The sequence below is a fragment of the Vespula vulgaris genome, chromosome 9 (genome assembly GCF_905475345.1).
Source record: "Vespula vulgaris chromosome 9, iyVesVulg1.1, whole genome shotgun sequence".
NCBI lineage: Eukaryota > Metazoa > Arthropoda > Insecta > Hymenoptera > Vespidae > Vespula > Vespula vulgaris.
This window is the reverse complement of record NC_066594.1, coordinates 5,852,501-5,867,445: the sequence shown is the minus strand read 5'-3', so window position 1 is coordinate 5,867,445 and position 14,945 is coordinate 5,852,501. Positions and strand designations below refer to the sequence as shown.

Genomic DNA, 14,945 nt, shown 5'->3' with positions numbered 1-14,945 from the left:
GCATCTCTCGTTGATCGGAATTATTTCACCGTCGTGTTCTTGTCTCCTTCGGATAATAATTCCCTTCTATGAAAACGACTCGAACGATGTAACCAACGACGTTAATTGCACCTTTGATCGATTGATCGATTGAGATGGAGGGAAAAAAAAAACAAAACAAAACCAAAAAAAAACACACAAAAGAAATAGCAAAACGAATCTGCAACACTCCCGCACAATTAACTTATTGATTTATCTATCGATCAATTTATTTATTTATTTATTTATTTATTTATCTATCTATGTCTATTTGTTACGATGTAAGGCGCGCCCGCGTGCACGAACACAGACACACACGTACACGACGACGACGAACTCGCATATCATAGTTCTCTTTCTTCGAAAGGACAGGTGTAAATTCGTTTGATCTTCCTCTTCAATTATATCCGATATATAGTCTTGTTCTTTATATCTTTTCTTTACTAGAAGATTAGCTTGTCTACCTGCACGGCATCGACGCACGCTCGACCCTTCTTCTTCTTCTATCTTACTTACTCCTTTCTTGCAACTCCTCTTACAAAAAATACGAAACGTCGTTGGGACGCTTAAAAGTAATAGATTGAGAAAAAAGAAAAGAAAAAAAAAAAAAAGATAGAAATAATCCAATATCGACACCCGTGCGATGTCTAGTTTTCTTTCTCTCTTTTTTGTCTCCCTATCGACGAGAGAAACGAATCAAAATATATCCGGCACTTTTCTTCTCATGATCGCGTGTCTGCGAAAGAGAAACGATGATAAAACTCTATCGTCGTCGTCGTCGTCGTCGTCGTCGTCGTTGTCGTCGTCGTTGAATCTCGATGTGACCGGTACTGACTACCGAACGGTACTTCGTTGAATCTCCACGCTCACCACCTCCACAACTTCAGAATCGTCGTTGCTTCGCGCACGAAAAAACGATTCACAAAGTATACGACACACACGTACGCAAACGTCTGTAAGGAGGTACAAAGAAAGAGAGAGAGAGAGAGAGAGAGAGAGAGAGAGAAAGAGAGAGAGAGAGAAAAAGAGAGAGAAAGAGAGAGAGAGAGAGAGAGACTACGACGATGACGACACAGAGGAGGAGAACGAAGAGAGGGGAGGGGGAACGGTGCCTTCGAGGCGCCTCTACAGGCAATCTTAGGATATGACTCACACACCGCAGGGCCGTGTCTATGTCCCGACGACAGTAGGGTTCCTCCCTCGAGTTTTACTTTCCTCTCCGTTTCACCTACCTCACCTTACCCCTCTTCTTCTCATCGTTCTCCTTCTATATACTTACTTACTTACTTACTTACTTACTCACTTACTCACTTACTCGATGGTATTTTTACGATCACGCCACCTCTCTCCTACCCTCTCCCTCATCATTCCCTCTCTCTCTCTCTCTTTCTTCCTTCCTTCTCTCCCTTTCACGACGCGTGGAACTTTCACTTCCAAGAGTCAATAGCGTCATTCTCGACGTGAAAAATTCGAGCGAAAATTCGAGTCACGTGACGGTCTTACTTTAAGGTATATGGTTATTATTGACAAATTTTTTTTTTCGTACGGATATATGTGTGTGTGTATGTGGGTATATATATATATATATACACATACACGTATTATCTACAGTTTTTTTCTTTTCTTTTTCTTTTTTTTTTTTTTTTAATAATCGTGATATGAGACGATCACGAGCGCGTTACATTATTTTATCGATGAATTCGAAGGGAGGAGTCGTCAAATAGCACGAACGACACAATACGGCACTTTATGAGATGATATAAACTTTATTGGTTTTTTTTTTCTCTTTCCTTTCTTTCTTCTATTTCGAATATTCGTCTATTCTCTTACGATTTTAATGTATACTTAAGAACACGTATATTTTTATATATGTATATATTTACACAGAAAGTTTTTCAAAGTAGGAAAAAACGAGAGCACAGGCAACGAATTTCAGGTCTCTCTGATCTTAAAATTGTATTTTTAGTCGATTAGTTGGTTGATTAGTTAGTTAGTCAATTAGTTAGTTAGTCACTTACTTACTTACGTGTATTCATTACAAAATTTTGTCCAATATAAATACTTTGATATACATAGGCACATTTTTTTAATTATGTACATTGCAGTTGTCTTTGCCCCATTAAACTTCTTATTGTCCATCAATTAATTGATGCACTAAAGATATACTGTTTCAACGTTTTATCACACATAAAAGTAATTGTATATGTTAAATTTCACATACTTTAACGTTACATAAGAATATGTCAGATAATTATTTCAATTTTCAATACTGACTCATTTTATCTAATTGTTAGTACTACATTATGAAACAGAGTCATATAATACTTTGTACCCAATTATTTTAGTAATATTTTTTTATCGAGATAGCTAATTGTTGACATCATTAATAGTATGAATTATTTAACAACAATAAGTCTATCGTATATTACAAATTGTATTAATATGTATAGAGCTTTGAAAATATATTTTATGACTTTATTTCTCAATGAAAAAATATCTCTAAAGATATGATTTTTAACACCCTGTGTATTAAAAATAGTCTCTAAATCTAAAATATTATTTTCATCTTAAAGAAAAGAAATAGCTCTTACTTTTCGAAAAAGATAACTGTAAATAATCTTTATAAAAATATTTATAATTATGCCTATTTCGATATACGATTGTTCGCTCGACAATTATGTAATAATAACAATTTTTACACGTAATTAAGTAAGTACATACATGATTCTCTAATTCCCTTAATCTACATTAAGTATTCATGCTATTCATAGAAACACATTATGTGTGTATGTCTCTTTTATAAACACAATAATCTATTTGTTCAACGTACCTAGTTCGTGTAAACTTTGCGATAATTGTAAAGAATCAAAAAAAAAAATGAAAAAACTTTTAGAGGAAATTGTTTTTACATTATGTTATGAAAATATATTGCGTGAACTGTTCGTTATAAATTTAAAAAAAAAAATTATATTGCAAGAAATGCAGTATTATCAGTCGCTTATTTTTACGCGAATGAGAAAATCATATACGAGCCGGTGATTATGAAAGTGATCCAAATCGTACATTTTTCGTTTCGAGATATCTTCATCTTTGAAGTCGAATTTTTTCAAAATGAAATGTGACGGAATATGTCTTTTAATATCCCCGATGATTTAGATTACTTTCATAATTATTTGCCCACGTCTTGACTCAGTCGCAATATCAACATCAAATTTTGTTGTTAAATGTCGAATGGCGTACACGTACTGCTTTGTTAACGTTAAAATTTCTCGATAAAAAATTCGCAGTGATCCCTACCGTGTCACATAAAACTATTAAATATCTACAAGATGTCTAAATTTAAATATGAACTTCTCTAATATCATGTATTATGTAATATTTTTTGTGTTCGCTTGAAATTTTTGTATTAAATTATGCGATGAGAGAGAAATTGCTTTAAAAATTTTTAATAATAAAATAAAATTGTAATTCTTATAACATAAAATACAAATTAACTACTACTTTGGTAAGAGGCAATGCCCTTACTAATAATAAGTTATGAAATAATATTGCCTTAAAAAATATGAATATGTAACATACAATACCTCAAGTTTAGAAGAAGTTGCTATAGAGCATATAGCATACAAGACGATGTTAAAATACAGATTATTATTGCAAGGCACTCTTACTTTAAGTAGTATTTCAAAATAATTACTTTACGGATACTAAACAATTATTGCAAAAGTTCAGTTAGTTTTGCACAACATATTACAATATATTTGAGAATATCACAAATAAATGTTTTCTTTTTACAATCGGAAGATACTTAATAACTGTTATCTGCACGATATAAAAATACATTTTGCTCTATAGATCTTCTTTTTTATCCTTATATAAAAATATACTATAAGCATCCTGTGATAATTTATAAATATATCACCTTTTCAGGTCACGACTTACATTGCACTAAGAGTAATTGTCACCCCATGTGACTTTCAGGTTCTGGTTTACAATCTTGCATAGTCAGAATATAAGGCACTACACTAGCTACGCTTACCCTACCAATAAGACCTGCAAAAAAGAGATCTTCTAACACTCTAGGGTTAATCGACCGAAGAGGTGCAAGTTTTAATAAAAGACGAGGTAATCTGTCAGATCCTACTCGTTGTTGTAATTCCGTCCACGCTGCTTCTTGTAGAACTTCAACTTTTTTACGCCAAATGCCAGCCAGTACATTGTCTGATAACGATATTGAAATAAATAGTAAAGTAAACAAAGTAGTCTCTGTCATCTTAATTCGATTCAAGTGTCTTACCTGCGCTAAAGAGCGTTAAGGCTTTAAGATAGGCGTACTCGACGGAATCTACTTGCAATTTGTGAAGAGAACTTACACAGTCTTGCAATCTGCATATATGTTCTGTAACAGACTTCACTTTGCTAGCGGTAATTTTTTCCTGTGCGATACTAGCTTGAAGATGATTTATTATAGATGTCAGGATACTAGGAAGGGACAAAGTATACGCGCACTGTGCAAGACCTAATGTAAACAATTGTCCCCAGCAACTACGCACCAACGTAGTTTGTATCTCCGATCTGAAAAGACCGCACCTCGTTTTTATCGAACGTTTTCTTAGAACATTAGAAATCGTTTATTAATCGATTACTTACGGTAGGGCTTGAAAGGCAGGAATCCCTCGTGCCCAGTGTACAGACAAAAACAGTAACCTTGCTGCACTTTCACATATGTAATGTATAGATAAGTATGCGGGTGCAGGGCTAGGTGCTCTCAGTTCGAACAATGTATGTCTTTCTGAGATCAATTGGCCCGTCCACTCTTCGTCAGGTTCACTCGAACCATTCACACTCTGCAAAAAACGATGTACTATTTTTACTTCAAAGTATGTGTCTATAAATTTTCACGTATATATAAACAAAACGTACATCACCAATAAGCTTGGCCATACTGTCCAATGCATGAGATATTAACAAACGTTCCCTAGCTAACGTCAAAGCATCGCTTAAATCGCTGTCGCTGCTTTGGTCTTCCATACTAGGACTTTCAGGCTGTTCCCAAGTTTGAGGAGCTTCAGGAACAGGCTGCTGTGGTTCCGGTTTGACTCTGGGACTACGACTACCAACTTTTGTTCCAGCAGTTTCTCCTAATACTGGTTTTCGTTCGTGTTGAACGGCTACAACACCCCAAGCTGGATCATATTTATTATATCCCCACAAAATAATGTGATACAACAAAGATATCTTAATAACTTATTAAAGGAATTGTATCCACTTACAGTCACTTCTCATACCCATTGCCAGACACTTTTGAAGCCTACAATATTGGCAACGGTTTCTATGATGTTTGGTAACTTCGCAACTTTTACTTCCTCTACATTGGTAACCTAATTGCTTACGAATACTGCGTTTAAAGAAACCTTTGCAGCCTTCGCAACTTATAGCTCCGTAATGCCTACCACTTGCTCGGTCTCCACATACCACGCATAATTCTAGGGATAATCCTAAACCTAAAGAACCTCTTACGTCTCTTGCCAATTTAACCTGAAAAGATTCCAAATTGATTTATCCACTTTAAAAAGATCGTTGGGATATAACCAAAACCAAGTTCTTACCTCTACGTCGACATTACTTAAGTGTTCAATGCCGGAGTGTAAGTGAAGCATGGCTGGATGATGTCCCATATTGCGGTAATCTCTACTCATTTTATGATCAATTTTATCATCGTGTAAGTTATCAACGTGATTGTTCTGATCTCTCTCCATATCTCTCTAAAAAGAACATCAAACGTTACAAACTTTGAGATATGCATAAAATCGAACGAAGATCAAAGTTATATCTCATAATGTCAATCACACACACACAAAGGACTTATTCAGCAATGTACCATAGCTGGATGACGCTCTAAATTGTGAAAATTTCTTTCCAACATTTGATCCGTTTTATCGTCGTGCAGCCGATCATTTCGATCGATTTCCATATCTCTCTGCGACATAACGATAAACGTTCAAGTACGATATAATCGACATTTCTTCGTACGTTTATCTCGAATTGATTTTCTTAAAAACTGCGAATTAAAAGATTTTAACAGAAGAAAGAAATGCACCTCCGAGTCGGCATCCGTTGTTTGATCCGCTGCTCCATGATGATGCGAAATACTACGAAAATCCATTCCACTTTTCCGCTCTCCCTCGTTCTCATTCGGATTATCGTGATCACGTTGATCTCTATGCTCTCTATCCATTTCTCCCTGCGAAATAAACGAGGAGTGACGATCGTGTAAATCTATTAGACTTTTCGAATTTTAATTTACGTATTTCGGATTCACCGAATACATAGATTAAAATCGAACGTAATCGAGGACAAGAACGATCGTTAAAAAAGGGATACTTTCGATTACGATGTTACAACGATCTAAGAGTCTCATTTTATCATATCGATACGAGATAAATCAGAGATGACGAAGGAAAATATAGATAAATGAAAATATCGTGTTGCTTTCGTCGAGTAAGGACAAAGCAAGATGTGATATATATATACATCCATCCATCCATCCATCCATCCATCCATCCATCCATCCATACATACATATATATTTATATATTCTTGATGGGAGGGCTTAGAAGCAGTGCGACATAAAAATATTATAAACTGGAGCAGCATTCGCTCGTCTGTTTCTCTCTCTCTCTCTCCCTCTCCCCCCTACCTGCAGTAAACCCTCCACCCCTACCATTTTAAGAAGTGAAAGAGATGGTCCCAAGTGCTTCGGTTCGTAGGTTGCTACGCACGGTTCGGTGGATGTCGATACACCCGGCTACGCTACGCCGGCGACTGTCATAGAGCAGCGAGCGAACGGTCCATTTCCATACACCCATGTGAACCGAATACACTCCTCAGTGACGTATCTATCTATTACCGATACCCCGACTTTCCTCTTATCGACGACGTAATTAATTAAACTCATGTTATGCCACACCATATTTTCTCGGAATATCGTTTCTCACTCGTCATACGATTCTCACCGATCCACGGTGTTCTGTGTCTTATAGATAGTCAACAATATTTACAGAAATCTGACACGAATTCGCAAGATATATACACGTAAATTTTACCATGAGAGATAACAGAGAAAGAGGAAAGAGAGAGAGAGAGAGAAAGAGAAAGAGAGAGAGAGAATGAGGTGTATGTATCTGTATATACATACATACATATATATATATATATATATATATATATATTTCGTATAAAAATCTTTCCTTCTCCGCTACGTCATCGTGTAATATAAAAAATTCATCCATATTGATTTACATAATTATATATTACTAAATCAATCATTATTTTCATTATTTCGTTTCTCTAAACTATTACGAAAGCGTAATAACGAAAGGCGGGCTTTTCAAATCAGATCGAGCAATCGGACGCACCTTGTATAGATAACGCGGAGTTTTCTTGGAATCGATAATGTTAGATTACGTGGTTTCATGAGAGTTGATTACATCAAGAATAAAAAAATGTGAAGGAAAAAAAAAAGAAGAAGAAGAGAAGGAAGAAGAACGCGTAATGATCGACGTGACAGCTGCAAAGAGGAAAGAGAAACGAAAGGTATGGTTCGCGCTTATCGCTAGCGCATAGAAAAATGTCACGGCCATAACCCGTTAGATTTCGTTGCCTTTTTCTTTTCTCTCGTGCTCGAAACGCCACACGAAAAGGAGAAAGAAAAAGAAAAAGAATAAAAAAAAAAAAAAAGTCGACGATAATTCCATAGCCTCGATTCGGCGGGTTACACTCACCGTGTAGTACTTGTGCCGTTCTACGAAAGGTCAATCGAGGCGTGTATTACGAACGTTTCCTTCTTTCTCTCTCGCTCTCTCTCTCTCTCTCTCTCTCTCTCTCTCTCTCTCTCTCTCTCCCTCTCCCTCTCTACTTCTTTACATATCACATATACCGAACGACAGACACACACACACACGCGCGCGAACACGTATGATATATAAAAAATATATGTGCGGTATATATACGTATATTTCTTTTTCTTATTCCATCGCAATTCATCGATGACGAGCGTAAAAATTCGAAGTAAACAGAAAACTCACGAGAGACAAGTAGAGATAAGAGACTCGTAGATATCCGATTCCGAGTAATGAATCCTGTCGTCTCTCTCCTTTTAGTAGGAAGGAACTTAAGTTTTTCTTCCGTGTCGTCAACAAATACGCGACCGAACGAAACTACAAATTCGGCATTTCGCGCCGTTCACAGCATCCGCCGACGACCTTCGGACGAGAAGTCGTCGAGAAGCGCGTTTTCGCGATAGGAGGGGAGGGGAGCGGAGGGGAAGGAGTAGGAGAAGGAGAAGGAAACGATAAGAACGAAAAGAAAGAAAGAAAGACAGAAAGAAAGAAAGAAAAAGGAGAGGAAAAAAGAGTAGAAAAAGAGGAAAAAAAAAAGAAAAGAACGTCACAACACTACACCGTGTTATTTCATCGTCGTTGATTCCGATGGAAGGAGGTGGGACGGGTGGGTGGGTGGGTGGGTGGAAGAGGGAAGTCACGGAACGTAGAGGAATGCAGAGAGAGAGAGAGAGAGAGAGAGAGAGAGAGAGAGAGAGAGAGAGATCTATCGCACCTTACGTCGGAATATTTGCGAGGATGACGATGATACGACGAAGAGATGAATACAGCGAAGAAAATAAAAATAAAAAAAAAAAAAAACAGAAAGAGAGAAAAAGAAAAAGAAAAAGAAAAAAGAATGAAAGAGAAATAGAATTTCGTGACTAGAGAATTCGAAAACAAAAGATCGCGTGGATTACGAAGTTTAAAGTTCGTCAAAGAGAAGTTGGCTCTCTAACGCGCAGGTGAGCGCACGAGCAGGCCGTTCTCCGTACTACTGGCAGGTTGGCAGGTCACTCTGTTGTGTAGCGACGCTCACGGCGTCGTACCAGGTGCATTCTCGCGGCCCGTTTGCCTGCTTTTCTACCTGATTGTGAGAGTGTGCTTGGGTACGCGCTCGCGCGCATGCGCTCGAGTCAACGAGCAAACGAGCGAGCGAGCTAGCTAGCGAGCTAGCGAACGAACGAACGAACGAACGAACGAACGAACGAACACGACGATGATGGCGATCGCCGTTGGAAAACCGGATGGCACAGCACGGCAGAGGCGGAGGCTCGTGTTCTCGAGCGCGCAGGTTATGTCACGTAACGCACGCCCCGCGATGACTTATCGGCCGAGAGAGCCTCGAGGTCGTACCGCTCAGCTCGCGAGAGACGTCGCGAGTTCGCGTACGCATACATACATACAACATTCAACGCACATGCACGCGCAACGGAGATTAGATCGACATAGACGACATAGACGAGAATGATAGACGACGATATGGTAACGAAAAATGATAACGACGAGTTACCAAAAAATTGAATATCCTTTCTCTCTTCACTGTCTCTCTTTTTCTATCTTCTTCATTGATTATTTTCGAAAAATTAGCAAGATATATTTCATCTCGTTAATACTATTTATCTTATTTCTATATCGAAATCATGATCAATGATATGAAAAAAGATAGCATTGTCAGATATTATAATCGAGCATTTCAAGAATCTTTTCTATTTCTATTTCTTGATTCTAATCAATTTATTGATACGTTATTGTTAATTCGATGACCAATCAATTCGTCATTTGCCGCTCAATCGTTATCATCCGACCGATGACTAATTCGAGTTTGTGTATGATTTTCAAACTTAAGTTATATATAATACTTCTCATAGAGAGAGGGAGAGAGAGACAGGGGAAGGAAAAGAAAGAGAGAGAGAGAGAGAGATAGAGAGATAGAAAAAGAGTTATAATGAGTTTAAAAAAAGCACGAAAGAAAATTTTTATTATTTTAAAAAATAAAGAGTCGATGGGTAGAAGAGGTTGGAGATGATAGGCCATTTCCGTACAAACGTATGTTATCGTACAATTTTTGAGAGAACTGTGTTAAATATATTCTTCTCGATTTTCGTGTATAACTGTGTACATACGTATATACATATGTGTGTGTGTGTATCAGTCGTCGCGTCAGCAATTTCAATCTTCGTTGAAAATAGTACGATGATTTGTTATATCGCGTGACCGTGTAAATACACATCTACGCTCAACTCAAAAAAAGTACAACTTGGCATTCGGAAAGATGATCAAAAAGGTGAAAGGCCACGGCAACGTCTCGTGACGCGATCTATGAACGTTCAACAAGCTTATTACAAAAGTGCAAGATTTACTCTCTACGTTAATGTTCTAAAAAGGTACGTCGTAATACATACACTTTAATGACTATTATATAATCTCGCGAAGACACTACGAAAAGTTGATCGATCGAATACAAGATACACACAAATATACACGTACACACACGTGTCATGCAAGCAGGTAGACAGACACGCACGCACGCACGCACGCACGCACGCACGCACGCATGTGCATATTCGGTCAATAATTATAGTCGGATAGAAAAGAAAAATAAAAAAAAAAGAAGAAAACAAATGAAAAAAAAAAGAGAAAGGATCAAAAAGTTAGCAATAATAAATGCGATTAAAAAATTGCATAATCCAAGTTTTACAAGGTTACAAATATACATCATTCGATTACGTTAACAAAATATTTTCTCTCTCTCTCTCTTTTTCGAAGAAAACGAAGAAGAAAGAAGAAAGAAAAAGAAAAGAAATGAAAAGGACCGTTCTAATGTTTTACATTCAATAATCCGAAGGATCGTAGCTCAAACTAAACTAGTCGAGGTCGGCTTGTGACCTTTCGAACGATCATTTTGAGTAAGGTAAAGAGGTTTCTAGGAACTACGGCAGCGATGTAGAATAGTCATTGGAGAGTAATTACGTCCGCACGGTCGGTCGGTCGTCCGTCCGTCCGTCCGTCCGTCCCTTCATTTGTTCGTTCGATCGTTCGGTCGGTCTCCGGCAGGTAAAGGTCGCCACTTTGGGTCCGAAGGTTACCTCCTCTTCCTCCTCCTACTCATGGACACAAACGCACGTAGCGACATCCTCTATTCTATACTATAAGTATTATATTTCTATTTCTTTTTTTCTCCTTCGTAAATTATCTCTATCGCTTTCTCTTTTTTTTTTCTCTCTCTCTCTCTCTCTCTCTCTTTCTCTCTTTCTCTTTCCAAATTTATTCTTTTAACTTATATCTGTCTCTATCATCAACGCGTAAGAATTCCTTCAAAACGCGAACGAATATATCTAAACGACTATGTTAATCCTAATGTTCCTTCGTAGGATTAAAAATTTCCTAGGAAACTCGCGCAGTGTACCGTTTTAGCGTTTCAGACCGCTCTCATTGAGTTCGATCCAAGAATGGATCAGCTGGGTAATCGCGGACGCGATGCGCGCACCGTACACAAATACATATGTAAGTACCTATGCACGTACGTTGGTTGGTCGGGTTGGGGAGGAAGGGGTAGGGGAGGGTGTAGGTATCGCGCGGGAACGTTAAAAAAGAAAAGAAAAAAAAATCAAATTGAACCTCCTACCTTAATTCTTGGCATTTTCTTTTCTTTTTCTTTTTTTCTTTTTTTTTTTTATCGCGACGCTACGTGTCAGATTGCGAAGAGACGACAACGAACAGAGGGATTACGATCGCTTACTCATCTTGCGATTTCTTTTCTATTGTCTGTTTTCCTCTCTTTCTTTCTTTCTTTCTCTCTCTCTCTCTCTCTCTCTCTCTCTCTCGCTCACCACATACGCACCGACACGCACACGCACCCACACATGCACAAACTCTCTCTCTTTCATTTTTCTCAACTCGTGTGTACAGAGACGCTAGACACGACAGAGGATTATTTTCTCAAGGACGCATTGAAAGTCGATAGAACAAACTAGAAAAAAATGGCATGGAGACGAATCGTCGAACGAATCGGTTAATCGAGAAAAGGGCGTGCACGCAGATTGATACTCGCGACGTAGACGATACACCATAGATTTAACTCGTATCCGGCTAGTCAGAGAACAGGTCGAAGAATAATCGAGCACATCGGATGGAGAAACGAAAGGCCAATTCGTTTTAGAAACACTCACCTTTATCGCCAACAGCGATGACCGATCTGACCACGCGTCATTTGGACAGTTCATAGCAGCTACCACACTTCGTCGACCATCCGTGGGTTAGAGTTCATAACCTCTTCTACCCTTTGCTTTACCTTTTCTTTGCCCCTCCCCACCCCCCTCTTTACCTCCTCCTTCTCCTCTTCCTCTTCCACCACCTTCTCCTCTTCCTCTTCGTCTTGCATCTAACCCCACCACTCACCTTTTTACCCACTCGACATTGCATTCACCGGCATCGATACGCAACCGCAATAGAGATTGTCGACATCTTTTCTGAACTGGGCTGGGTTCCGATATTCACAACGATTCCTATCGTCCCATTCGAGCGACAACAAGCGGCAAACGCCTTAACAACTTTTTCTTTGTTAATACGGTCGTAAGAATGCCGCCATTATTGCGCGGCCATCTTCGAAGCGCCATTTTTAAGTCTCACCTTCTCAACGATACGCACGATTATTCTTGCCTTTCTTACTCGATTTATTTGTTTGTTCGTTCAATTGAAATCACGATCTCCTTGCAATTTAACTCTTCGCGACTTTAACACAGATTCTCAATTGCCTCGAGATAAAATTATGATTTGTCCGAATTGGGTTAGATTACATTTAAGAGACGCTTTTTAAACGAATTTAGTTTTAAGTAGATCTATTGAAATTTCGTCTGCTACAAATGATATCTTTTTGACGGCGCAACGTTGGCTGACAACGTTTCGGTTGGAAATTATTTTTGGTCTCACAATTCGTATTTACGTATCTTTTAAACAGTCTTTCGCTTTTCCCGGATATACGTACATCGAAATTCTCGAGCGCAAAAAGTTAAAAGATCAAGCCTCTGAATTCTCTTTATAGAGTAAATTTTTGGATCTACAAAATTTTATTGCGTATATATTTATTACACTCGCAGAGAGTACACTCTAGGTGGTATACATATAATAGAAACGATATAAAGGAAATTTCATTAATTAAAATAATATTAATAATAATAGTAATAATTAAACAATTACTATTTGTTATATATTTAGTTGTATATGCACTGAATATAACTTTGTACGTGAAACTTCTGATGGTGCAGGTTAAGTGTATTTTTCTTTCTTTGTATAAAAAATTTCAAACTTCTTTGAAACTATAAGATAAATTTTCGTACAATATCAATTACTTTCGAAGAAAAAGAAAATATGGGTACTCCGAGTTTATACTTATATATGTATAACGTAATTTTCGTTAACGATCATAGTGCTAAATTGGTTCCATTATATAAGATGACAATATTGCCAACGATATGACAAACGGTTTTGTCCTTATATTCCGTCAATCGTTTTGTTGCAGAATTGCTAGAGATCATTTAATAAATATAATCGAAGCTATTTTTATAATTCTTTTTCCTTTTTTTTTGTAACAGGTACTCTTATCCTTTTAGTTCATTTACAGTAATCATAAGAATGATAAATTACAGTTTGGAAGATTGTCCAAGACCGTTTGTTCCGATCGGCGCGATTAACTGTATTATGTGTTTCAAAGAATTACTTGACATAAAGAAATTCATATTTAATGCCCAGTCTTAATTTAGATTCTAAGGCCACTATTCGAACATCGCTCTGCGCGTTAAAAGCACCATTTCGATCGACGGATGTAAATACAGAAAGTGCTTTCAAAGCCGAACTCGAAATAAGGATACAGAGGTTCTTGGACTAATATCCGATATACATCACATTGTATATATATTATGTACATGAACACTTCCACAAATATTGCAGCATTTCCGAATAAGAATATTACGGTAACGATATGGTGAATATACCACAGAAATGAATTCGCAGCATTTTATTTATGCTCGTTTGAGGGAACGTGCATTCAGCAAGGCTACGAATAGAGGCGAACGTAAAGTCACCTAACTTCGATAAGAACCGACTTTGTTTGACATTTTCATCACATTTAAACGATAACGATTACTCATTACGAGAGTCCATTGTATAGAAGATACATATGGGTATATGTATATTATATGTATATACGACATACATACATACATACGTACGTACGTACATATGTATATCGCGATCAACGTATGGAAAAAATAACGTTTCATTTCACTTGTATGATATATAAAGTGTCACAAGTATCACACTATACTATGCAATATACGAATGATGCACATAAGTTACTAAATTTGCATTACGTATGCAAGATATAAGTTGGTGGATTCTGATTAGACGACACAGAATCTAAGCAACTATCGTTTTGCATGAAATTCGAATACATATATGTTCCTTAAAGTATATAAAGTATCGTTTTTAATTATATTATCACGGTTAAGCGTGTTGCCATAGAGGGTAATAGCATCAGCCAAAGATCGGTAATTAACTAAATTCATCCTAAATCTTAACTTATTTCGAATACTATGGATTTATTTGCAAAAGATTCCAAGCACCATGACGATTTCAGATGCAAATTTCAAATATGATTGTTCCGTTAAATATTTTGACAGGTACTGCGAGTCGATCACAAGGGTTCTGCGCATTCGGTTTAAAGGCAAACACGTAACAGCAGATCTATGATTAAAATCTAGTATTTTGTGAAAATATCCGATATATACGTATAGATTAAGTCCCGTAAAACTTATTTTTATCTAAAACAATATGGAAATCGATTAACGCGAGTTTGTTTCCATCCTTTTGAAACTCACTTACATTATCGTATTAACTCGCAATTAGATGTTTATTGACTAATGACCAAATACTTCTTGGCTGGCAAACACAATGTAAAGGAACCCATCCTCGTCCTTTTCTTTTTGGTAAAGTTGTAACATAGTCATGCTAGCACTTACCAAACTTCTTCTATTAGCCAACAAGAAGAAT

The 14,945-nt window shown here is 37.3% G+C and overlaps 2 protein-coding genes and 1 long non-coding RNA gene across 13 annotated transcripts in view; 1 reads left to right on the top strand and 2 right to left on the bottom strand.

The window, feature by feature from the left end:
• Positions 1-71: 71 nt before the first annotated feature.
• LOC127066107 (orphan steroid hormone receptor 2) lies at positions 72-12,304 on the bottom strand. 10 transcript variants are annotated; one of them, XM_050999432.1, is made up of 9 exons: positions 12,068-12,304; positions 6,116-6,259; positions 5,897-5,995; positions 5,625-5,780; positions 5,289-5,553; positions 4,939-5,201; positions 4,666-4,862; positions 4,313-4,590; positions 72-4,236 (listed from the first exon to the last, which is right to left on the bottom strand). In XM_050999432.1, the coding sequence occupies exons 1-9, from the start codon at positions 12,119-12,121 to the stop codon at positions 3,977-3,979; spliced, it is 1,716 nt and encodes a 571-aa protein (XP_050855389.1). In that variant the 5' UTR covers positions 12,122-12,304; the 3' UTR covers positions 72-3,976. The 10 variants fall into 10 exon arrangements, with proteins under 10 accessions (XP_050855389.1, XP_050855390.1, XP_050855392.1 ...); XM_050999433.1 differs by having other exon boundaries at positions 4,939-5,186; positions 12,068-12,248; XM_050999435.1 differs by lacking the exon at positions 12,068-12,304 and adding an exon at positions 11,524-11,553.
• LOC127066121 (uncharacterized) lies at positions 10,514-13,264 on the top strand. Its single transcript, XR_007782282.1, has 2 exons — positions 10,514-11,402; positions 11,808-13,264. It is a non-coding gene; the product is annotated as an uncharacterized LOC127066121 (long non-coding RNA).
• Positions 13,265-14,773: 1,509 nt separating this feature from the next.
• The window catches only part of LOC127066117 (microtubule-associated proteins 1A/1B light chain 3A-like), a 1,386-nt gene continuing 1,214 nt past the window's right edge, over positions 14,774-14,945 (bottom strand). For both annotated transcript variants that reach the window (XM_050999465.1, XM_050999464.1), the window contains exon 3: positions 14,774-14,945. This exon is cut by the window's right edge and continues 30 nt beyond it. In XM_050999465.1, the coding sequence (XP_050855422.1) occupies positions 14,813-14,945 (133 nt within the window). In that variant the 3' untranslated portion in view covers positions 14,774-14,812.

Excerpts from the sequence above, each read along its gene's own strand:
- LOC127066107 (XM_050999432.1), bottom strand. The coding sequence starts at position 12,121 with ATGAACTGTCCAAATGACGCGTGGTCAGATCGGTCATCGCTGTTGGCG. Across the intron at positions 5,781-5,896 it reads TAGAGCGTCATCCAGCTATG|AGAGATATGGAGAGAGATCA; the intron begins GTACATTGCTGA and ends TGTTCTTTTTAG. Across the intron at positions 4,863-4,938 it reads TGGCCAAGCTTATTGGTGAT|AGTGTGAATGGTTCGAGTGA; the intron begins GTACGTTTTGTT and ends CGTTTTTTGCAG.